The 22993-nt window shown below is 49.0% G+C and overlaps 1 protein-coding gene across 5 annotated transcripts in view; it reads left to right on the top strand.

Annotated features, from left to right (window-relative positions):
• GRM7 (glutamate metabotropic receptor 7) overlaps positions 1-22993 on the top strand; it is a 207720-nt gene that overhangs the window by 105033 nt on the left and 79694 nt on the right. For all 5 annotated transcript variants that reach the window (XM_032120574.1, XM_032120573.1, XM_032120571.1 and 2 more), the window contains exons 3-4: positions 14527-14668; positions 15625-15779. In XM_032120574.1, the coding sequence (XP_031976465.1) occupies positions 14527-14668; positions 15625-15779 (297 nt within the window). The remainder of the gene's footprint in view (positions 1-14526; positions 14669-15624; positions 15780-22993) is intronic.

The raw sequence follows: 22993 nt of genomic DNA, 5'->3' as shown, positions 1-22993 counted from the left end.
TAATGAGATACAATCTGTCTCAAAAAGTATTGATCAGGGTGTGGTTTTGCCTGGCCAACTTCAGAGCAGAGTTACAGCCTCAGGCAAGCCTTGCTTGTGCATTTGTACCCCTGGACGTCGCTCTCTCCCTCAGTTTGTCTTTTTTCCTCTCTTAGTTTAGTTTTTCCTATCTAGTTTCATTTTTCCTCTCTGGTTTAGATTTTTTCTCTAGTTATTTTTTCCTCTGTGGTTTAGTTTTTCCTCTCGAATTTAGTTTTTTCCCCTACCCAGTTTTAGTAGAAATTTCAAGCTGTTCTGAGTGTCTGCTTGAAAAACCAATGCATCAGTGAATCAATCTGCTGTTTTGAAGCAGACACTGCATCCCCTGCTTTGGAACTCTGGTTATATGAGTGAATCTCAGATCCATTCTGGAGGCAGAGCTGATTTAGGGAATTTGTTGAGCCTGCAGAGCAGTGTGAGGGGTTTGCTCAGGGCAGGTGTGGCCAGGCACATTTCAGCAGTGGCTGCTGCTGCCTGGGGACCTGCAGGCAGTGGGGTTTGGGGCTGTGCTAGAACAGATGTTCTCGTTCTGTTCCTCCCACTTCTGAATTCATCCTTGGTTTTGTTCCTGCATCTTCTCTTTGGGCTTGTGCCAAAATAGTCCCTGACATCTGTGAGGACTCAGCTCTGAGCACCCCATCCCCAGCTGCCCCGAGGGTTCTGTTCCCCGTCTCCCCAGTAAATGTTTGCCCCACGGTTGTTTATTTGGTGTGGAAAGGAGATTTTCCTTGGGCTGGAGTTCTGTGCTTGCTCTGGAATGCGTTCTGTGAGGAGATGATGTGACCTGCACTATCTCTGCACCTGCCTTTAGACATTTAATGTGCAAGTGCAGCTCTCTGCTCTGTTTTAGGTGTTAGTGACGCCTTCAGCTGTGGCAGGGGGAACACAGAACAGTGAACTCCATACTTTGCTAGGTAAAAAGTGTTTCCATTTCTCTTTCAACCATTGGTGAAATGCTTTTATTTCTTTTTAAAGAAGAAGCCCTTCGTTTTCACACACTGTAACTCAGATTGCAGCAAACTGTGCATCTCTTAAGTTGGTGTGTTGGCTGGCTGCTCAATTAGTAGGAATGTTCCATGCTAGTAATTAACAAGGATCTACCAAAAAAAGAGATGTCTCCTTGGCAGTGTAACTTTTCTAGACAAAAATAAAAAATATTGCATGGAAGGCTGAGGGAACTGCTCCAATTTGCTTCCAAGATCTGTAAATCAGGCAGAGGATTTACATGTTCTGCTGTTTCAGCTGGAATTCGCCTCCTCCGTCAGATTATTTTAGCATTTTGTAGATAGTACTAATTAAAATTTATCTTCAAGGTAACTTTAGATTTAATAGGACTCTTTTCCCAGTGTAACAGGAATCAAGTTTACATCTAAAATCTTTACTGAGGCTCTCGGAGGGAGCGGGGCTCCTCCATGGCTTTGTATCTTTGAAAGCACAGAAAACCAGGATTCTCCCTGCATGGTGGACTGTGTTGTCCTTTGGGAATTGCAGGGGTGCTGAAAACGGTGCTGCACCAGTGCAGGTGTGGGACGGCCCCAGTGCCACCCAGTGCCTCCCCCACACATCCCCTGCTGGGGTTCGGGACAGCCCTGGGGCTCCAGGGGACAGCAGCTTCCAGCCTGGATTCGGGGTGGTTGGGAATTCCCCTCCCAGCGGCACTGCACTGCAAACAAGCAGCTCAGTGGCTCTGTGGTGTTTTCCAGGGATTTTAATAAATGCCTGGGTTTCGGTGGAGCAGCTGCTGCTGGAAGGTTTTGTGTTGTCCATTGTGTGTCCCAAGGACTCTCCAGGAGAGAGAAACCAACAGCTTGGCGGGGTTTTTTTTGCATTTTCTGTGTTCCCAGAATGGAGGAATTTGGAGACCTTCCTTCCCCTGTGCCGTGGGGTTCTCTCCCCCACCTGGGAGAGCTCCTTCCCTGCTCCCTGCCTTTGGGAAGCGGCATTTTCCCGGATCCTGATCTGACACTGGCCTACTGCTGCCTTCCTTCAGTGCTCTTTTATCCTCAGCCTTGTTTCTCCCCCGGTTTCACTTCACATCCCATCTCCACACAATCATCACCTGGCCTCGAACTTCCCAGATTCCAGTAGCAGCTCTTTCATTAATATTTGAAGCGTCTGATTCTTGCTTGTTATCAGCAATATCCCAGAAGATGGCAAGAGAGACTGTGTAGGAGGGCGCTTTAAAAGCTTATCTTTAAAGCCACGATGTTTTGTGATTTAAAAATTAAATATGGATTAACAAATGGAGAACTGACACTGTCTGGGGAATCAAGATGGGATAGAGGGAGAAGAGCATGACTCAACAAATTGTTCTATCACCACAAAGTGAAGCTATCGGGGTGGATGTGCAGGGCCTGCTCCAAGGCTTTGACAGTCAGCTCTTGCCTCAGCAGCTGTGCAGTCAACGTAATTAAAAACATTTATTTCCCCAAAATACGAAGTTTGCAGAACAAATGAAAGCAACTGGATTAAACAAGACTCGCTGGAATTTTGTGGATATTCTTCTTTTACCCTTTATTTTTATGCAGGGAACATTGCTTTGCTCTGAGAGAGGCATCCGGAAGGGCAAAAGTCAACTTCATGACTTGTAAATAGAGGTGGTTTTTCAGGAGAGTTCCCCTGTGGATGCAGGGTCTGTTCCATGCCTGGAGTGTGCTGGACACGGCTCTGTGGGGTGGAACAGGGACCTGTTCAGGGCAGGGAACGGAGCTGGGAAGGGGCTGGATCCCCAGGAGCGGCTGAGGGAGCTGGGGAAGGGGCTCAGGCTGGAGCAAAGGCGGCTCAGGGGGGACCTTGTGGTTCTGCACAAGTCCCTGACAGGAGGGGGCAGCCGGGGGGGTCGGGCTCTGCTCCCAGGGAACAGGGACAGGAGGAGAGGGAACGGCCTCAGGCTGGGCCAGGGCAGGCTCAGGGTGGATATTGGGAACAATTTCTGTGTGGAAAGGGTGGTCAGGAACTGGAGGGGGTGGCAGTGAAGTCCCCATCCCTGGAGGGCTTTAAAAGCCATGTGAATGTGGCACTTGGGGACACGGGACAGTGGTGGCCTTGGCAGTGCTGGGGGAATTGTTGGATTCTGATCTTAGAGGGCTTTTCCAGCCTAAACCATTCCATGATTCTGTGAGTTGACAGAGTTCCCAACCAGCCGTGGTTTGCCAGAGCTCTGTGGGTGTCACAACCCCAGATCCGAGCCCTGAAATGAACTGCTCTGTGTGTGAGCTCTGAGAAAGAGAATTTTACATTGAAAAATCCACATTTTCTGTTAAAATAGAGGTGGTAACAAAGCAGCTCCTCCGCAGTGCAAGTTCCCTGAGTAGGTAGACGTGGAATGCCAGAGAGGAATTTAATCAGTGGTGGTTGAGCTGTCTCTTCACTCACTGTTTTGGAATCAACCTAATCAAGTTCTTTCAATATGCCGTAATATTGGAAGAAATGATTAATACAAACCTTGGGAACTGAGACCAAGCTTTGAAATTAATTTCAAATATTAAAAGTGTTAATCAAAGTGTTAATTTCCCCCACTCACATTGCCCTAGTTTTTGCAAAGTAAAGATAACTTTGGTCATCTTTTCCGAACACAAAATGAATTAAAGATAAAGGAAGTGGATGTCTTATGTGAAATAACAGTTAACATCTGTTTTCTTAGAAGTTACATTGATTTAATTACTTTTCATTTATGTAATACTCAGAACATCATTTAAATTCCTCCATACAAGTCAGACTCTTTTTAAGAGAAAATGTGTTGACCCTTATCACTCATTCCAGATTGAAAGAGCTGCAGCTTCCAAGGCCAGTCCTGATGGGATGAGGCCCTCGGAGCAGCTCTGGCAGGGAGATTTCAGTGGGGGAGCCCCATCCTGCAGCCCAGGGATTTACAGAGCAGGCAGAAATTCCTCTGCATTTTCATCAGTCACACATGGAGGTTGGCAGCTCTGGAGTGGAGTTCCTTGTCTCCTCAGTTCCCATGGGATATGAGGAATGCTGTGGGATGATGGCTGCACATCGGGGCAGCTGCAGGTGCGTGTCAGGGGGTGGAGGGGGGACAGTGTGAAATTTGATCTGTAAATAATACAAGGAATTTTAATTAAGCGTAGACTAAGATGAGGAGTGCCCCACAGTAAGGGAAAGGGGCACATCCGGCATACTAATTCTTCCTTATCCTTTTTTTGGCATCTCTCTTTGGTCTTCTGAATCCCAGATTTCCTGGTGCTGCCTTTCCCTGTCAAGATTCTGCAAAAACGTAGTGATAAAACTTCTTCATGGCATAAAAATTGTTTAAATATTGATTGATTGATTGATTGATTGGAGGCTGTGACCTCATTTCTGATGCATTAATATTTTGACTCTCCAAAGTTCTTGCTGTAAAGTGAATTTCCTTGGGTTTATTCTTGGTGTAGCACAGTGCAGCTTCTCCTACACTGTCACTGCCAGTTCATAAACTCAGGACTGCAGCATCAGGGAAAATGGAGGCTTTAAAGGTTGAGGATGTTTTTGGAAGCTTTTAGGGCAGTGTGGGCTTTCCTGGAGGGATGACTCCTGCAGCAGTCTCCATTCAGTGAAACACTTTGGGCACCCTGAATATTGGCAAATACTTCATAGGTCTCTCAAGTTCAGCATCAAATGAAGAGAATCACTCTGTCTTTAATGGGCTGTTCATTGAAAAGGCTCTTTGGAAAGCAGTCAGTGAAGAGCTTTGTGCCGAGATCACCCAGGGATATCCATATTCCATCTCTTTTCTGGGGTTCCTGGGAGAGGTGAACACACGTGGCCAGGGAGTGGGGCTGGAAGAGACCTTAAGGCCCGTCCAGTTCCACTCCTGCTCTGGCCAAGGACGCTTGCACTGGCCCAGGCTGCTCCAAGCCCTGTCCAGCCTGGCCTGGGGTGTGACTGAGTGTCCCCTGGCTGAGGTCCTTCTCTCAGTCCCTGTCTCCAGAGTCCCCAGCTGAGTGTTGGTGTCTGACTGGGCTCTACCGTGGTCACTTTCCATGAGATAAGGCACTGCTGGGGTGAATCCTGGACTGCCTTCCCAGGGCTTGCTCCCAACTCCTGTGCCTTTTACAGCCGCCTGTGGCAGAGCTCCATTAAATCGAGTGGCTCATGCCCAGGCAGTGCAGGGGGTGGGCTTTGCCAGGCTGCAGGAGTGGTTTTATTGAACTATATTGCATTTTTAGTACTCATCTGAGAGAGGGTCATTAAGGCTCAGTCGAGTACATTAAGAACATTACTCCAGTGTGAAGGAGATGGGGATTATAAGAACGACAAGAAAAGACCAAGGAATTATAGAGTTCTGTTTCTATTTTCCGTTTTACTGTCCAAGGGCTGGGGACAGAACCTATTCCTGTAATTCCCAGCTTTGCTGAATGTGCCCATTTTGAGTCCCAGAAGAACAGTGGTCACTGTATGAGCTCCCAGCAATGACCTTGGGTGTGAATCTGGAGGGAAAATGTGCTGCAGCAAGGGAGGACTGATCTGAGACCCAGGTGGTACCTAACAAACTGGTTTGGTATCTCAGTCATCCCAGCTGGCACCTGCAGATCTGACCCAGGGACCACTCGGAGGGATGGGGACCGGTGTGTGTCTGGTTATAGAAGTTTATTCTGGGGTTCAGCTCTTCAACCCTATTTTGACCCTTACTTTGTGGGCTCTGTTCCAGGTCCCTGATCTGTTGCAGAGCTTTTGTAAGCCTGGCACTGGGCTCATGAAAGAATTTTATCATGCTGTAAATGCTGGTGTCTTCTTGGGTGGAAAAACCAGGAAACATGTTTCCTTCCAAAATTATATATCAAAGATTGCTTCTCCTCCCTCCCTTCCCACTGGGATGTCTCATGGTGTCCTTGCTGCTCTCTGGATTTGTCACTCTTTGAAGAAGTGACAAGTCTTTGCTTGCCCTAACAGACACATAACAGCCAGAGCAATGCCATTATCTGGGAGCAGGCTGAAATGCCGTGTTACTGCTCCGAGAAAAAACGGATTGGGAACATGGGAACACTCCAAACCCGAGTTAGAAAAGCTTCATCATTAGAGATCATTTCGTGCTTGCAGTTTATAATGATTCATTATCCAGAGGTGGCATCGTTATTGCTGGGGGGGGGGAAATACCCCTGCAGGAACAGCCCAGCACGGAGCAGCTCCCTAAATTACAGAGTGGAGCTCCAGGAGGCAGCTGCCACCAACAGAGCCGGCTCTGGGTCCGTGTGCGGGGGAGGCAGGAAATTGCTTCCTGCAAGGAGCCAGAGCAGCTCCAGGGCTTGTCTGGAGCAGCCTGGCACTTGGGGAGGCAAGGACTGGAGCTGAGGGGTGAGCCTGGCTGCCCTTGCCCGCCAGGGGTGCAGTGCTGGGAGGTGACACGTAGTGAGCGGCAGAGCTCCATGGAGGGGACGGGGCTGCTTTGAGCCACAGCTGGAGAGACTCAGCACGGACTGAGGGTGCCTGGAGCGAGTCCAGGGCAGGGAACGGAGCTGGGAAGGGGCTGGAGCCCCAGGAGCGGCTGAGGGAGCTGGGAAAGGGGCTCAGCCTGGAGCAAAGGAGGCTCAGGGGGGACCTTGTGGCTCTGCACAAGTCCCTGACAGGAGGGGGCAGCCGGGGGGGTCGGGCTCTGCTCGAAGGGAACAGGGACAGGAGGAGAGGGAACGGCCTCAGGCTGGGCCAGAGTGGGTCAGGTGGAACATCAGGAGGAATTTCTCCGTGGCAAGGGCTGCCCAGCCCTGGCACAGCTGCCCAGGGCAGGGGTGGAGTCCCCATCCCTGGAGGGCTTTAAAAGCTGTGTGAATGTGGCACTTGGGGACATGGGGCAGTGGTGGCCTTGGCAGGGCTGGCGAATGGTTGGACTCGATGACTTTAAAGATATTTTCCAACAATTCTGTGATTCTGCCTTAATCATAGCACTTATTTACAGAAAAACAGGGAATGTTTTCCCAGTTTGTCTCTTTCTTTGTTGATTCCCTGGAATCCAACCTGTTTCACATTGATCCCATGTCATTTCAGGACCAGCCTCTGCGGGGTTCTCACTCCTGGGGTTGGGACGTCGGGTGCCACTGGTGGTGCTCCAGGAAGCGTTTGTCACCTCGGTGCCAGGCTGGGCAGGGGCTCCTCCTGGGTGTTCCAAGGGCATCAGCAGGGGCTGCCTCCCGTGCTTCTCCTCCAGAATTCCAGTTTATTGCCACCTTTGAGGATTTCTGCAGCAGCTAGGGGCCTGGCTCGCTCAGCTGGTGTTGTGTTGGAGCCCAGTCCTGCTGGTGCCACGGCTGGGCGGGAGGTTTGCTGTAACCAGGGTATTTTGGGTGCTTTGTTTCTGTCTCTCCCCCAGCCGGAGCTCGCACCGCCCACGGCTGTTCCGAAGCAAATGTGTCTCAGGGAGTGTTCTGACACTGCTTGGGAGGACTCTGCCTGGGCTATTTTTGCTCAGGATGCTGTAGAGCTGCGCTCAGGCTCAGGGCCGGCTCTGCAAGGACAGGGCTGAGGCTTAGTGGGGCGCACGGGGGTGGTGCTGGGTTCCCAGCTGGGTCTTGGAGGTCTGCTCCAACCTTGCCAACTGTGTGATTCTGTTTTATCATTGCATTATTTGGGGATTTGTGCTGTTTGAGATCAGAGGAAACATTTTACCCCCTGGGGTGGTGCATCCCATGGCTCAGCAGGTGCCCCCAGGATCGGGATCTCACAGAATCCCACAGGTGTCCAGTTCCACCCTTCACCTTAATCCAGATGTCTGAATCTGGCATCTCTCCTTTCTCTTTGTTGTTAGGAACAGCTGAATGACGAGATTCAAAGCATGAATAAGGTCCTTCAGCTGAGGAGCTTCCTGTTCTGGGTCTTTCAAAGAAAACAGGGAATGGTTTATCAATTTAGGGGTTTTCTTCTCTATTCCCTGCAATCCAATCTCCTTTCCAGGGGGTAACATTTCATTGTTAGGTGGATCTCAGAGCCCTTCTGAGCAGGGGTTTCCCCTTTGCAGGGCTCTGCTCCCGGCCAGGTCATGGCAGCGCTCTTGGCATGGAGCTGTAACAACAAAAGTCATTTAAATGTTTGAAGCAGAAGCAGAAGTTCTATTTTATATTGCTTTTTTCTACATGGTTGCACTGTGTGGCCCCAATGCACATTTTGTAGCAGATTTTAGGAAGCCAGTAACTCCCAGTCCCATCTCCAGCCAAGCCTGGGCTGAACCTGTTCTCACTCATCATTCCCAGGCACAGGCAGCTCTTGGTCCTACAGCACATCCTCATTTTCTTTCTATTCTGTCTCACAAACAGAGCTTTCCTACATCTTTCAAAATGGTCTTACACCATTCTTATAATTTAATTTAGTGTTCCCAAGGAGAGTCTTAATTTTTTGTATGTTACTGGAGTTTAACTGCCATAATAAAGGACAATTTTGAGGTGGTAAAACACACCGGGAATATCATTAAATATGCAGCAAAGGTCTGACACAGTGGAATTAAGCATTAATGAATAACATACTAGAAATATTAGTCTTCCATATTAGTTTAGGTGTTCTGCTGTTGGGTTATGATGAGGGCTAATGTGAAAAAATGAAACAATAAACAAGATTAGTGAAAATAAAATTTCGAAGTGATTCAGTAGCTTCTTCATGTGTAGAAAGTTTCTAAGTTAAAGCTGTTGAGTATCCACAGGGATCCTTTTCCTTGGATAAATTGTTGTCATTCCAAGTTTTAATGTAATTTTATTATTGGTGCACTTTCCATTTTTACAATTGAATTACCATACTGTGGAGATGTAATTTAAATTCGAGCCCATCTGCAGATCAGGGCAGTTGTAAACTTCTTTTACTGCCATAAGCAAGGACTTTGTAGCTCTTGGCAAACAGGGGAGTGAGGATTCCTAGGGAGTAGGATATTAACTGTTCTAGTAAAGGAACAACCATCCAATCCAGAGCCTCATTAGGACTTTGATTTAGGACAGAAGGGCCCAGCCGGCATTTCTGGATCTCACTACAGGCTGGTTTTTTTAACTCAAAGTTCCTTTTTCTTGAGGATTCTGCACATTCTGTGCTGATTTGGCCTCTCCATTGATTTTTTCCCTTGCAGTATGATAGCTCCATGCCCAGGGTGTTCCATTTCCCAGACCTGTGTGTGGTGGGTAGAGTGCAGCAGAATGAAACCCACCCAGCTCTCTCTGAATATGCCTTGATCTGGTTTAACTGGGGGGGCAGAATAAATCAATTTATTTCCATTTCTGCTGCATGGGATGGCAGGAGCTTTTCTATCCATCAGCTCATTTCCATAGACTGAATTCCTTTGGAGTGCCTTGGGCAGAGCTGGTGCTGGGACAGATCACCCTGGGCATCTCCAGGCTCTGCATCCCAGCCTTTCCAGAGAGATGGACTGGAGTTCTTGGATAAATCCCTGGGGTCTTGTGTTGGGAGTGTTCTGGTGGGCTCAGACCAGCGCCTGGTGAACTTCCACGCTGGTGGCACCTTGTCCCATGATGGCACAGGGAAAATTGGACTTCCAGGTCAGGATTTGCTTTGCTCACTTGTTTTACTGTGAATGGGACTGGAAATTTTGGGAATGGGGCTGGAAATCTTCCTGCACTTGATTAACTTGCTGAAAATCTGATTGTTTCTTGTGGAGAAACACACAAGAACATGGACATTGAGGGTTTTTAGTTAAACATAAACCAAAGCTTGGGCCTAAACTCCTCCCTGGGATGTGGCTGCTGCTGCAGAGCCATGTGGGAATCACAGATCGATTTCCAGCCTCTGGGCTTTGAGGATTTGGTGGGTTTGTGTCAGTTGTTTGAACAACTCTGTCCCTGCTGAGGAGTTTGGTGCAAGCTGGCAGCCCCAGCTGTATTTGAGGACCATAAGATGATCTTTTGTCATTCTGGTTCTTCAGGATGTGATTCTGCTTTATCAGGGAAATCTCCTCAGTTGTGCTATCTAGGTTTTCACATGGGGGGAATCCTGACTTCTTTAAACTCAGTCTTCAGTGATACTGCCACTGGTTTCTTGTCTTTTCTTGTTCAGAATACAGGAGGTGCACCAGCCAGATCCAGTGCAGCTGGTAAATTGTATATGCAGGGTATGGCAGGAAATGCCAGAACCCAGCAGTGATGTGGAAAATGTGCAATGAAATGAAAAAACCTACTGTGTGCCATTGAGGTCTATTTGGTTTCTTCCCCAGTTAATTCCTCTCCTTTGGCTCCCCCAAACTTCAGTTAAAGTGTTTGACTGATTTATTTCCCCTTGTGTGATGGGGGATCCTGCTTGTTGGAGCATCATGGGGCCACAGCAGTTCTTCCTGAGGGATCAGAGCTCTCCTGCACTTGGAGACTTTTTATTTTTATTGTTTGCATTACAAAGTCTAGGTACCATCCGTACTTAACCTGAGCTTTTCTCACCCTTCCCAACAAACCATCCTTAAAATCTTCATTTTGGGGTGTTTTTTGTACTGGTGTGCAGGGAGGAAGCTCTTGGAATCGCTGCCAATGGAGGAGCAGCTGAGCTGTGCCAGGGGCTTTGTCTGTTGTTCCCATAACTCTGATAAACATCCAGGAGGCAGCTCTTGGCAGCTGCTAATTTTAAAGGAACGTGTTAATCAAATTAATTGAGAGTTCCTCTTAATAATCATCAGCACCAACATAACTTCGTGACATGATGTTTTCAGTGTTGCTAAAAGTGATTCCCCCCAAAAGAGGATCTCTGCAGATAAATCAGCTGAAAAAGTGTTAAATTGTCTCTTTCGCTACCTGATAATCCAATTAAGTGGTGATAAGAAAAATAGCTCCTGGAGAATTTCAGGGAAGCAGAATAATGTACTTAGTGTTGTAGCAGAATCCAAATAGCACATAATCAGGGGTATCCATGGCTACTGGAGCAGCACTTTGATTCCCAGATCCGTGCATCACCTTGAACACCGGCGTTGGGTGTTCAGTGCCCCGGCCAATTTAACGGTGGCTGCTCCAGCTGTGAGAATTCCCCAGGGCTCTGCCTGTCACAGGCATGGCTCAGGGGCTGCCAGGGGTGACAGGAGCAGCCAGGGGATTGTTCAGGCTCTGTTGTGTCCCCAGCTCCCGTGTGCTCCCCACCCCGCTGGCTCAGTCCCTGCCTGCCCCCCGCTGCGGGTGCTGGAGCATCCTGCGATGGGGCCTGACCTCCATCCACGGCTCTGACACAGGACTGGGATCCCCAGGGCAAAAACCCTCTCGTGCTCATCCTTCAGAGGGCTTGTGCTGTTGGATCTCACTCCACAGTGGGTGGATGGGCTCTGTGTGTCGACCCTTCATCCCAGCAACGTGAGCATGTTGGTTATTTCATGGTGTGGGATCCGCAAATTCATGGGATCATAAAATCCTATGATGGTTTGGGTTGGGAGGTGCCTTAAGGATCTTCTTGTTCCACGCTTCCTGCCATGGCAGGGACACCTCCCACTGTCCCAGGCTTCTCCGAGCCCTGTCCAGCCTGGCCTTGGACACTGACAGGGATCCAGGGGCAGCCCCAGCTTCTCCGGACATGTCATCCACGGCCATGGCACTTTGTGCTGCTCAGAGCATTTGTCACTTCTCCAGGCCACCAGGGGTAATGAATTACTGCAGGAATCCTATGACAGGATCCCGAATTTGCAGCTTTCATGTTTTTACCACTTAATTCCCTTGGAGGTTTTTCCCTCGGAAGTGCTGTGAATTAACCTGACAGTTTCAATAACTGTGCATATGTTTCCTGTTGTAATGGGATGTGGGGTGAGGCTATGAAAGCTGAACTTACTCCATTGTGCCTTTTGGAAAACAAACACCCAGTTCCCTGGGCACTCTGCTTGCCGAGGGGTGACAAAGTGTTCTCTGATATTTGCCATTTATCCATAGTAATATCCATTCCTCCTATCCATTTATCCATAATTCCTTTGACCAGAGGCAGCGCCAAGGCTAGCAGGGTACCAGGTCATCTGCTCCCTTTGGGAAAGCTCTCCCACTCCCTGGATTGACAGCAGCTCCCCATCCTGAGGGGCTGAGCCCATGGTGTCTGCCCAGGCCACCCTTCCCAGGTGGGCAGCTTAAAACAGAGCTCCGGTTTTCGCCCTCCCCACTGGACAGCAGGGAAAGCAGGAGCTGACCTCCCAAAGGGAGTGGAAAACTGTCACAAACAGGGTCTGAGACAGCCCTCTCAAATTCCAGACTGTTTCCTTTCCCCACCCTGGCTCCTCTTTCCTTTCAAAAGCTCCTGGAAATCGCAGCTTTGGCAGCATATGCTGCATTAGAGGGTTTTTGCTGGCTGTGGAAGCCTGGCCACAGCTGTGGCTCTGTCCAAGGCTGCTCTGTTCAGCTGTGACCATTATCCACAACAATGGGAGCTTTGGCTTCTCCATGCAGGCCGTGGGTGAGTGACCCACACAATGGATGTCATTGCTGCAGGGTGGCTGCAGAGCCAGCAGCCTTCCAGCCATTCCAGCCCCTTTTCCAAGCACTTTCTTCATGTTGGTCACATTTACTTAATATGAAATAATTTATTTTTTTTTTAATTATAGTTTTGCAACAACAGCATGTCACCTGGTTGGGAGGGTTGTTCTTTTCCCCTCTGGATTCACAGATTCTTTAATGTAGGTGGACTCTTATCTGCAGAGATATCACTGTCCTGGGTGTGGGTGAGAGACCCTGTTGTTTCTGCCTCTCTGTACACCGGGGCTGGTTGTTCATCAGAATCACAGGCTGATAGAAGGGGTTGGGTTGGGTTGGGTTGGGAGGGACCCATCCAGTGCCACCCCTGCCGTGGGCAGGGACAACGCTCAGGATGCTCAGGACCAGGGCTGGCTGGGGGTTGTGCTTTTAACCAGCTGGAATTCCTGCCAAGTGAGATGCTTTGGGAAAGCTGGAGAGCACTGCTTGCGGGTTTGGGTTCATTCCATATAATTTTGACTGGGGAAAATAGAAAGAGCATTTTAAACTGTTCAGGTTTTTGAATTCACTGGCAGTGAGACTTTTGATCTTCATTTAAAATGAAGTTTATTTTAAAAACTCGGTAATGTTTGCTTTTAAAGGAAAAAAAAAGGCTGCAGAAAGCCCAGGTTGTGATAATTGAGAACCAAAATGAATGTTTTATGTGAGTCAGAGAAAAACTTGGGGGTTATTATTCTCCTTTATTCTTTCCCAGCCTTTCCTTTTCACTGTTTTATTTCTTCCCACTGAAACAATCGTTTTCCCTCTGAGTGTTTGGAGCAGCCGGTCCAGCAGAGCTCCCTTGCCTTCAGGCAGCCACTGCAGCTCAGCTTGTCCCTGACAAAAATCAGGGAAAACGAGCCTGATGTGCCTTGTGAGGAGCTCAGGGATGTGCACAAGAGCTGGATTTCCCCATTTCCAAGCAGGAGTTTGGTTTTCCTGGCTGTCCCGTGGTTCTCTGTCGGTGCTGCCGTGGCTGCTTTGCCCTGGGATGGGGAGGATGCTCCAGAGTTGAGCCGCCTCCTCCTCCAGGTTCTTCACCCACCAACACCTCCTCAGGTGCTTCAATTACCAGGACTTTTAAATCTGGGTTTTAAAGCCTATCTGTGAATCTCTGCCTTTTAATTAACTCATCCCCACTGCTGGTTTTTATTAAGAGCTCTGATATGTTGTTAATTAACACACTGTGCACTATGGTGAGGAGGTTGGTATCAAAGATGCTGCAAAAGATGAAAGTGTTTACTACTGAGAAACAAAATAATTAAGGCAAAAGTTGTGTTTTCATCTGCCAGCAACAACCAGAATGTCAGTGGAGATGGGATTTTTTTTTATTTTATTTTTTCTAAAACAAACTAAACAACTGTAGTATGGGAACTGTGCTAAAAGTGGGCATTTGTTGGTCTGGCCATAGGTATCTGGGGCTATGCTGATGCTCTTTGCTGTGTTCCCTGGGTGTTTCTGAGAAGTCCCATTCACACACCTACTTTATCTTGAGGCTTCAGTATTTGGGTCTCTCCATCCTATTTGGTGGTGGGCACTTGAATGAGTAAGGATTTTCTTGCACAATGTGGGTTTTGCCAGTATCTCAACTTTGGCTGTTCCTATTCCAGATGAGTCATTCCAGTGAAAGCATTTCCCCCCAGGAGCCCTCAAGTTGCAAAATCAAAAAGAATCTCAGCCCTTCACTGAGATAAAACCTGCCCAATACACTGTCAGCACCTTTTGCCTCTCAGCCTGTTGTTTTGGGGGTTTATTCATCAGTTTAAGCTTGTTCAGGTTGCTGTTGTTTCCTTTTTTAATTCCTCTCATTTTCATCCTTCCACTGCCCATGTCTTCGCTTATTTTGCTTTTCTCCCGTGGGTTGGGCACAGCCTGTGTAATCCCTGACCCTCCCCAGCCATGCAGGCTGTAGGTATCAGAGAAGGAATTGCGTGGATCCCTCTGGAAGCTGGCCATGGAGTGCCTGGAAGGGCAGTGATCCCACGGGAGAGTTCCTCCCCTGCCAGGCTCCCCTGTGGGCTGTGCACTCCCCACTGCCTGTCCCGTGCTCTCCCCTGAAGCTTCCTTTCCTCCTCTGAAGGTCCCTTTGTCCTTTTCTCTGGCACAGGTGGGCTCTGCATCGCCCAGTCCCTGAAGATCCCCCAGGACCGCAAGGACAAGAGCATCGACTTCGATAAAATCATCCGGCAGCTGCTGGAGACCCCCAACGCCAGGGCCATCGTCATCTTCGCCAATGACGAGGACATCAAGTAAGGGTGGCTGGGGCACCCATCCCCTGGGGCTCTGCAGGAGAGGGAGAGCAAACAGAGCTCGGGGGGAGGGAGGGAGGGACAGGTCTGTTGGTGGGAGCCATGGGGGGATGTGGAGTTGGGAATGTGGGGGAAGCACCAGGCACGAGGCTGCTGCTGCTCTGGCTCATGGCGTGCCCAGACCATGCTGGAGGAACAGGAATGGGGACCAGGATCTGGGAGCTTTTCCTGTCATGGGGTTGCTCGTGTTGGATGGCAGAGCTGACCCTTCCTCTCAGAGGAATTAAGAACACACTCCCCTCTCCAGGCTCATTCTGCTTTGTGTAATTCATTAATTCAGAGTCTGTTTTATGGCAAATGAAAGTTAATGGTGATAAAGTGACTTGGATGCTCAAGGTTAAACCACATGGAATGGGCTTATAAAATAACACAAAGAATATTTTCTATTTCATTACTCACTTGTGTATTCTGGGTCCAGAATTTGAAATTAGCTTAAAATTGTGATGGAATCATCAGTTGCTGAGAGGCTTGGTCCCACAAAATGAGACAAAAAGAATTTAGGAAAAAGTTTCAGTAAAGTCAGTGGAAAAACTCTTAAGTTTTAGTGGAATCAGAAACTCAGTCATGGGGTATAGGGTGAATTTAAAGAGAAGTCCCGTTGGTGCTGCATGGATCATGGGGTGGTTTGGGCTTGGAAGGACCTTTGAAGATCATCCAGTTCCATCCTTCCCTGGCCCAGGCTGCCCAGAGCCCTGGTGATGCAGAGTGTCCCAAGCCCGTGAGCTCTGCTGGGTTCAGGAATGTGCTGTTCCTGTTCATCACAGAGTCAGTCAGCTTGGAAAAGACCTCTGAGCTCATCGAGCCCAGCCCTTCTGTGCCATTGCCACATACCATTTTCTGAAGCAACTCCACATTTAAATAAAATCATGTTGCAAACCAAATGTTCCTTTCCACAGGCAAATCCTGGCGGCTGCCAAGAGGGCGGATCAGGTGGGGCATTTCCTGTGGGTGGGCTCGGACACGTGGGGCTCCAAGGTGAGCCCGCTGCTGCAGCAGGAGGACGTGGCCGAGGGAGCCATCACCATCCTGCCCAAGAGAGCCACCATCGAGGGTAAGAGCCTGTCCTGCCCCTCCTCCTGCTCCTGCTGAGTATGTGGATCAACGCGTGCACACACACAGGGTCAAGCCCATGGAATACGGCTCCAGCTCCTGATTTTCCCCTGAATGTCCCTGTTCCTCAGGTGGAAACTCGAGGCTGTTTCCCCAGCTGGGGAGCTGCCAGCAGCTGGTTCTCAGGGGCCTGATTTCAGAGCTTGCATTAGGCTGGGGGGATGTGACAAGGCTTTATCACTGGAAAGAGAAACCCAACTGATCTGAGCCTGTCATGTGCATACAGGGGAGGGAGAATCTTGGGCAATTTATGTCTCCTCTCTGAAGCAGAGAAGTTTTCTACTGAAGGAGTAAAACTGTTTTTCTATCAGTGGTTTCCATTTAAACTCAGCTTAACTTTCATTTCAGATCAGGCACTGTGTTTATCCATATTGCTTGTGTGCTTCAGAAATATCCACACTTGTACGAGTGCATGTATATGCCCAATTTTGGGAAACTTGTTCTATTTAATCCCTTTGTTTCTCAGCTTTCCATTGTGCTCTGAAGTGTCTGTTGTCTGATCTCGCCTCAGTCTGTTAATCCTGTTATGTGTAAAGATGCTTCAGCATCCACATGGCTTCCTCTGGACAGCAGAGAGGTTGATCAGAGTCTGTGTTCTCTGGAATATGGAGGGAAAGTTGTTTCCAGGGCAGGCACTGAGTAGGGAAACCCAACTCCTCTGCTGGCCCTGGCGGGGCAGGGTCTGCGGGCAGTCCTCGAGCACATCGCCCATATTAAAAGGGGTTCTAGTGTCTTCACTGCCTGCAAAACCAAATATTTGCATTTTCCCTGTGCCTGCGCTCCCTGCTCATCAGTTATTCCTCTCAGGTAGATCATCTGCTTCATTCTTTTACATTTTTAACCCCCCGAGGCACTCTTGGATGTTATTTCTCTGTAAATACAGAAAGTTGACAGACAATGAAGTGGTTTGTTTCTGAAAAGCAGGATATTTTAATAAGCTTTTCACACTGTCTGTATTCATCCCTGAGGGTTTCTGACGCAGAAACGAAAATTCTGTCAACAGTACACAGAAACAAAAACTTTCCACGTTTGTTTGTTTTAAAGTATTTTCTTTTTACGTTACACATTAAACCTGTCATGGGAAGCATGAGGGGGTTTTGGACACAATGAGTGAGGATGGTAGAGTGGAAGAGTTCAGGTATAGAAAGTCAGTTAAATAAGAGTTGTAAACATCAGTGTGTTTAATGTAGCTGCAAAAAAATTGTGTTTATTGAGCCTGCAAATATCTCCTTATTCAGTGACTCTGCTGGAGAACTGCCTGAGGTTGGCTGGGTGCGTTTTGCACTCGTGGCCACATAGCCTGGGGCATTACTGTGGTGCCTGAATTGCATTTTGCCTACAAATCTCTCTGACTGAGGTATCCTTTAGCAGCAGACACACATTCTGGGGTCTGTGTGTTCCATGAGACTTTCTGGGAAGGAAAAGCCTCGGGCAGGAGTGGGTGCTGTGCCTGGGGGAGGGAGGCAGAGCAAGGCGTCCTTGTGCAGAGCACAGGGTTCCTGGCTGCTCCCTGGCCACTCCAAAGGCTCGGGCTGGTTCCTACCCTCCCCAGTCCCATCCAGCCGTCCCTAATTGCCATCTGGATGTGCCATCTGCTCCTGCTGTCACAGGGGCAGAGGGGTGGTTAAGGGAACAGATCCTGGTGCTACTGGAGCAGTTCTCCAGATCCCCCATTTCTCCTTTTGGACTGGTCCCATTTCTGTGTCATTCACCAAGAGAACAGCCAGTGAATGTGTCAGGAATCCTCAGGCACTGGTGTTTCCAGGCTCAGGGAGGCCCTAATCCCTCTGGATTGCTGCCTTCCCCGTGCTCAGGCTGCTGGAGGTTGTTCTGTTTTCCTTTCTGTTGTTTCATTTTCATTTGGCCACGAGACACAAAGAAAGGAATTAGACATTTTAATGTCATTCTTTCATCGTCCAGAAATGGAACATTTGCTTCCTAAAATTCAGCAACACATTTCTTTCGATGAGGGCATAAAATAAAAGAAATAAGGCACCTTGATTTTCCCTGCAAATGGAAGGAAGCAAACTGCATAAGCAGACTGGAGCCCATTGCCTTGAGCAGATCCCAGCCCAGGCCCCTTCCATGCAGCATCCTGGGGCTCCCAGGCTCCAGGTCAGGGCCACAGTGAAGTGCCAGCTCAATTCCCACTGGATTTAGTGAAAATCTGTGTTAAGTCATGAATGAGGGGGTTGCCCTTATTTTACTCCTCAAAAGCATCTCTTCTTTTTTTTCCTTTCCTTTTATCGCTGTCTTAAGTAGTATTTGGAATATGTTGGAAAAACATTCCTAAGAAACCTTGCTGGAAGCAGAGAGATCACTGCAGCTCCCGTGCCTTGACCTGAATGTTGACACTGCCTCTTCCCACAGCAAAGGGAATAATGTTTGGCTAATCAGCCAGGGAATGCTCAGCTGCACTGAATGAGGATGTGCCTGCGAATTCAGGGTGCATGGCACACTTTGGATTAGCAGGGCTTTGTCTGTAGAGCTGTTGGTCACACAAGTCACAAACTGAAACACTCATTGTACAGAGAAAAAATCATTTTTCTAGTCATTCTTCACCCCCAGGCGTGATTTCAGTTCAAAACACAGGTGAGAAGTGCGGGTGTGCTGTGGTTTTACACCTGTGTCCATAGGTACCAGCTGATGGTCCTGTTTTTCTGACAGTGGGAATATCCCAGCAGCCTCTGACTCCAGAGGGGGCCTAAAGTGTTTGGCTTTTTGTAGGATCAGGCCCCAGATCCAGAGTTATTTGTCTTGGTACTTGATATCTGTCTTGGTACTTGATGTCACTCTTGGGACAGAATTTTCTTTGCCACAGTCCCATGGGGGGGATTTAGGAAATCATTAGATGAACTGAATTCATTCATCTTAAGTCAGTCTTAATATAGCCTGATTGTGTTTGATGTAATTATGCTGAAAGGATAAAGTTGCATATTATTTGCATAATTGCAGTAGACAGTGAGCCAGAGAAGTGCACATGAAAGAGGAATCACTCCTTGGGAAGTTGGGAACACACTCCACTGGCAGCTCAGCCAGGTACAGGGAACTTGAAAGGCTTGAAGAGGCTTTCAGAGGAAAAAAGCAGATTTTATTTATTTATTTACTTACTTACTTATTTACTTATAGAGCAACGTGGCAGCAGGATGTTGTATCCTGGTTCTTGGTGCTCTGAGCTCTTCCAAAGCAGAGCTGTGCTGGGCCCTCCTCACGTGAGAAACAAGCCCTGTTCTGAGCCCCAGAAGTTGTTTTCCTCTTAACCTCAGCTGTGAGGAGGGTGAACAACGATCTCCTCACCTCTTCCTTTCTCTTGTTCCCACACCTTTTCCTGTGCAATATTTATCAGAGTGGGCAGTTCCCTGTGGTTCCCCGTCTGTGGTACTGGGAACAGTTGTTACAGTCAGTGTTACTCACTGAGCACTTCCAGAGCTCGGGGTTTTCCTCCAGTGCTTTTCTTTTGAAAGAGTCTTCCTTGCCTTTCTCAATTGTGTGTGCTCTGTCCTCATGGACACCAGCTCCCGGGGAGATGGAACCAAGGAGGGGAGCAGCTGTAAGAGAAATACGGAGGATAATGCATAGATTTGGTCTTAATTATTTAGGAAGTCTGGCAAAAGCTTTGCTGATGTGGAAAAAAACAGTCTTTACTGTCTGAGCTCAGAATTGATGCAACTGAACAGTAGGATTCAAGTAGATTTCAGATTAATGATTCAATTCCAGAGGCTGTAGATGGGGCTGAGGCTGGAGTTTGTGAAGCTCTGGGCTTGAAGGTTGAGGGATGGCTCAAATCCAGTACAGGGATGTGCTCAGATATTTTAAAAAATAAAAACTGCAAATGCTGCAAACCAACAGAACTGTCCCTGGAATTTTCAGTTGTCACCCAGAGAGATGGTGAACCCTGTTTTGTTTTTGTTTCCAACAAGAGCTGGTCTGCTCCTTTTTTGTTTGGGCGGTATGAACTGAGGAAAAACCAATGAAAGAGTGGTGATTTAAGCAAAATTGAGAATGAAATTCTCTGTCCCTGTTTAGTGCCTCTGAAGTGTTTTACCTTCCCAGCCCCAGTGTGGCAAAGGAAAGGAGCTCGGGGTTCATTCTGCTCTCTTAGAGACAGTGTTGGGTTGTGTGCAGTGTTACAGACAGGGTCACCCTGCCCTGCATTCCCCCGGGATGTTCCCTGGGAATGAGGTGCTGCCCACAGCCCTTCCTGCCTCTCCCTCAGGAGAGCAGCGGGCCAGCGTAAATTGCATAATCATACTTGTAAACACTTCACTTTGGGTATTTTTTGTTTGTTTACAGCCTGGTGCAGGGTCTTTTCCAGTTCTCTGTTGTTCTCCAGCTTTTTCTGTGTCCCTGGGGCATGAGCCATGTGCTTTTGAGAGAGGAACTGGGATGGAAAGATGTGGCTGCAGGGGTCTGTTCCTCCAGGACTGTGGGGCTGCAGCCTGGCTGGAGCAGAGCCCAGGAACACCAAAAACCAGAGGGGACCCCAGTCCCGAGGGAAAAGGCATAAGAGGTGCAGCTTGGACTGTCAGTCCCTTGGACCATCACTCCCAGATTTGCTTACTCTCCCCATTACCTGCCCTGAATTCCCTCCCATCCCCTGGCCTTCCCCCCATGAGCTGCTTTCCTTTCCACTCAGCTGAAGGGCTCCAGCTCTGGGATCTGTCCTTCCTTCCTTGGCCCCTCCAGGCTGGCTGGGACCAGTGGGGCCATGTCAGTGTTGTGCAGGTAAATATTGGCTTAAATACGTGTGTGTGGTGGTGCCCAGTGTCCTGAGAGGATCTGTCTGGAGACTGGGGCAAACAGGGCCTGTTCCTGCCAGGAGAATTGCCCATTCCCTGTGGAATTGCAGTGCTGAGCTTCACAGGGCTGCAGCAGAGGCTGGAGGCAGCACTGCAGGTGGGGTCTCACGAGGACTCCTTCCCTCCCAGCTCACACATCCTGGGGTTCTGCTGGAGTGTCCCCCTGGCCGCTGTGTGGGGCTCAGGCACTGCAGTTCACTCGGGGCTTGTGAGACAGTTTGAAGGGGTGGTGGTTTCAGAGTATTAAAGAGAATTTTCTGCCACTGCTCAGTGCAAGGCACTGCCCATAACCAGCACAGCATTAACAAGAAATCCTGTCCCAAACGGGGCTTGAACCAAACGCTGCTGCTGCTTCCAGCACATAAATGAGGTGGGAAGCTCTAATTGGACCATACAGAACTGCTGTAAAATAGAGATTTAGGAGCTTTCTCTGGGGCTCCTTGAAATGAAATGAGCTGCTCACCCAACCCCCAGCAGATCTGGCACTGCCAGAATCCAGGATCTCTGCTGGGATCCAGCTGCTGCTCATCATGTGGGGTTTGTGTCTCTAGGTCTGTGGTGTGGGTGCTGCTCCCCGAGCTTTGCTGGCATTTTCCCTTTGCTGTTCCCATTCAGCTGTGATTCCAGGACACTGGAGATGGTGTGGGTGTTCTGAGAGAGGGAGGTGAGCACATGGAGACACACAGGGAGGGCTGGTGCTGTAGGAAGAGATCATCCCCAGAGGAACACACAGCTATTGATCACCCTTCAGATGGATCATCACTTTTGAGATACCCTGAATTGCGTCTTCTCAAGACCAATTTTCCTCTCGATGATGTGACACGGGAGCTGTCAGCTGGATGTGTTTGGGCAGAGTATTTCCAGCCAGAAAGGAGGAAGGACTGTATTTTTAGGAAGCTGCTGTTTGTGCGTGGCAGCTCCGGGGGACCCCCAGGCCTGTTCTGCAGGGGGCTCTGATGGGTGCCTGTGCTGAGGCAGAGTTTGCAAGGAGCAAATGTCTGCATCACACACCAAAAGTGCTTTCACTGGGCCCGTGTCACATGTTTATCGTGGCTGTGTGCTGCCTGAGCAGCTGCTGGTTCACATCCTGGCTCTCACCATGGCACCCAGAGCATTCCAGGAAAGTTCCCTACAGGCTCCAGCCCCTCTCTGCTGGGGCTTCACACCCCCAGACACACCAGGAGTGTATTACTGACATCTCTGGGTGAGGCAGGCTCAGGCACAAAGGGAAATGTGCTAATTTTAGGAAGTGAGCAGAGGTTTGAAAGGCTTGTCTTGTTTGTTTCCCTGTGCTTTTTTCTTCTAGTCTGTATTGTTAATGCTTCACTGATTATAGGCTTTTGAAAGTAATAGTTTAGGAAAGAATGCACATACTAATACACATAATTTCCTTAAAGATGATACAATGAGTGCAGAAGTGCCCACTTCACTCCTGCTGGATTTGCAGATCTGTTTCAGGAGCGTGTTTTCATTCTGTTTACTTGACTGCATGACAACAAAGGGATGGGAAAGGATTTAGGAAAAGCTCCTCCTTGTAGCCCCCTGTGCTGGCTCCTTGGAAAGGGAAGCAGGAGTCAAGATCGATGGCCTGGATGCCCTGCTGAGGCTGGATAAACACAACCCTTTAGCCTCTCAGCCGTAGGGGCCGGGTGGTGACGAGCTGGGAGTCGGCCAGGGAAGATGCTGCTCTGTGCAGCTGAAGGGAAAGGCCTGGGAAGGGGAGCTTGGGCTTTGTTTCCATGGCGTTGTCCATCTGAAAGGAATTCCCTTGTTCCTGCTAACACAGCCCTGGTGGAACCTCTCACTCCAGCTTGGCTCTGAGCCCTCCCGTGCACACCCAGCCACAGCTTTCGCAGCTGCGGGGTTCCCCCGTTAGCACACAGTTGCTGAGGTGATTCACCGGGCCGGCTATCTCAGAGAGAAGGGCCGGGCAAACCGAGGCAGCCTAGAAACATAAAAACCATAGAAAAAGGGTTCCAGAAACCCCTGCCAGAGGGCTCTCCCAGCTCGGTGGGGCTCAGCAGTGGCTGCTCCTGGTGCGTCCCACCTTCCAAAGGTGATTGTGTTAGAGCTGGTGAGAAAGAAGTGTGAAGCCAGAGAGGGGCCAGTAATCGAGCTGATTATTGCTGCTGAAAGAAGGATGGTGTAATTGCTTGTGAATAACGATGAGGCCTAATTAGAGCCGGTGTTGTGCTGCCACACTGGGCGCCAGCACCTGCAGTGGCCGGGCAGGTACAGCCCCAGCACCTCTGTGTGTCTGAGCAGGGGGATGAGACTCGGCTTCTCCCCACAGTGACGCTTCCCTGAGCTCCCCCAGGGATCCCTGAAGGGGAACCAGGCTTTCACTGCTATTTCT

The sequence above is a fragment of the Corvus moneduloides genome, chromosome 11 (genome assembly GCF_009650955.1).
Source record: "Corvus moneduloides isolate bCorMon1 chromosome 11, bCorMon1.pri, whole genome shotgun sequence".
Lineage (NCBI taxonomy): Eukaryota > Metazoa > Chordata > Aves > Passeriformes > Corvidae > Corvus > Corvus moneduloides.
This window is presented reverse-complemented; position numbering and strand designations above follow the sequence as displayed.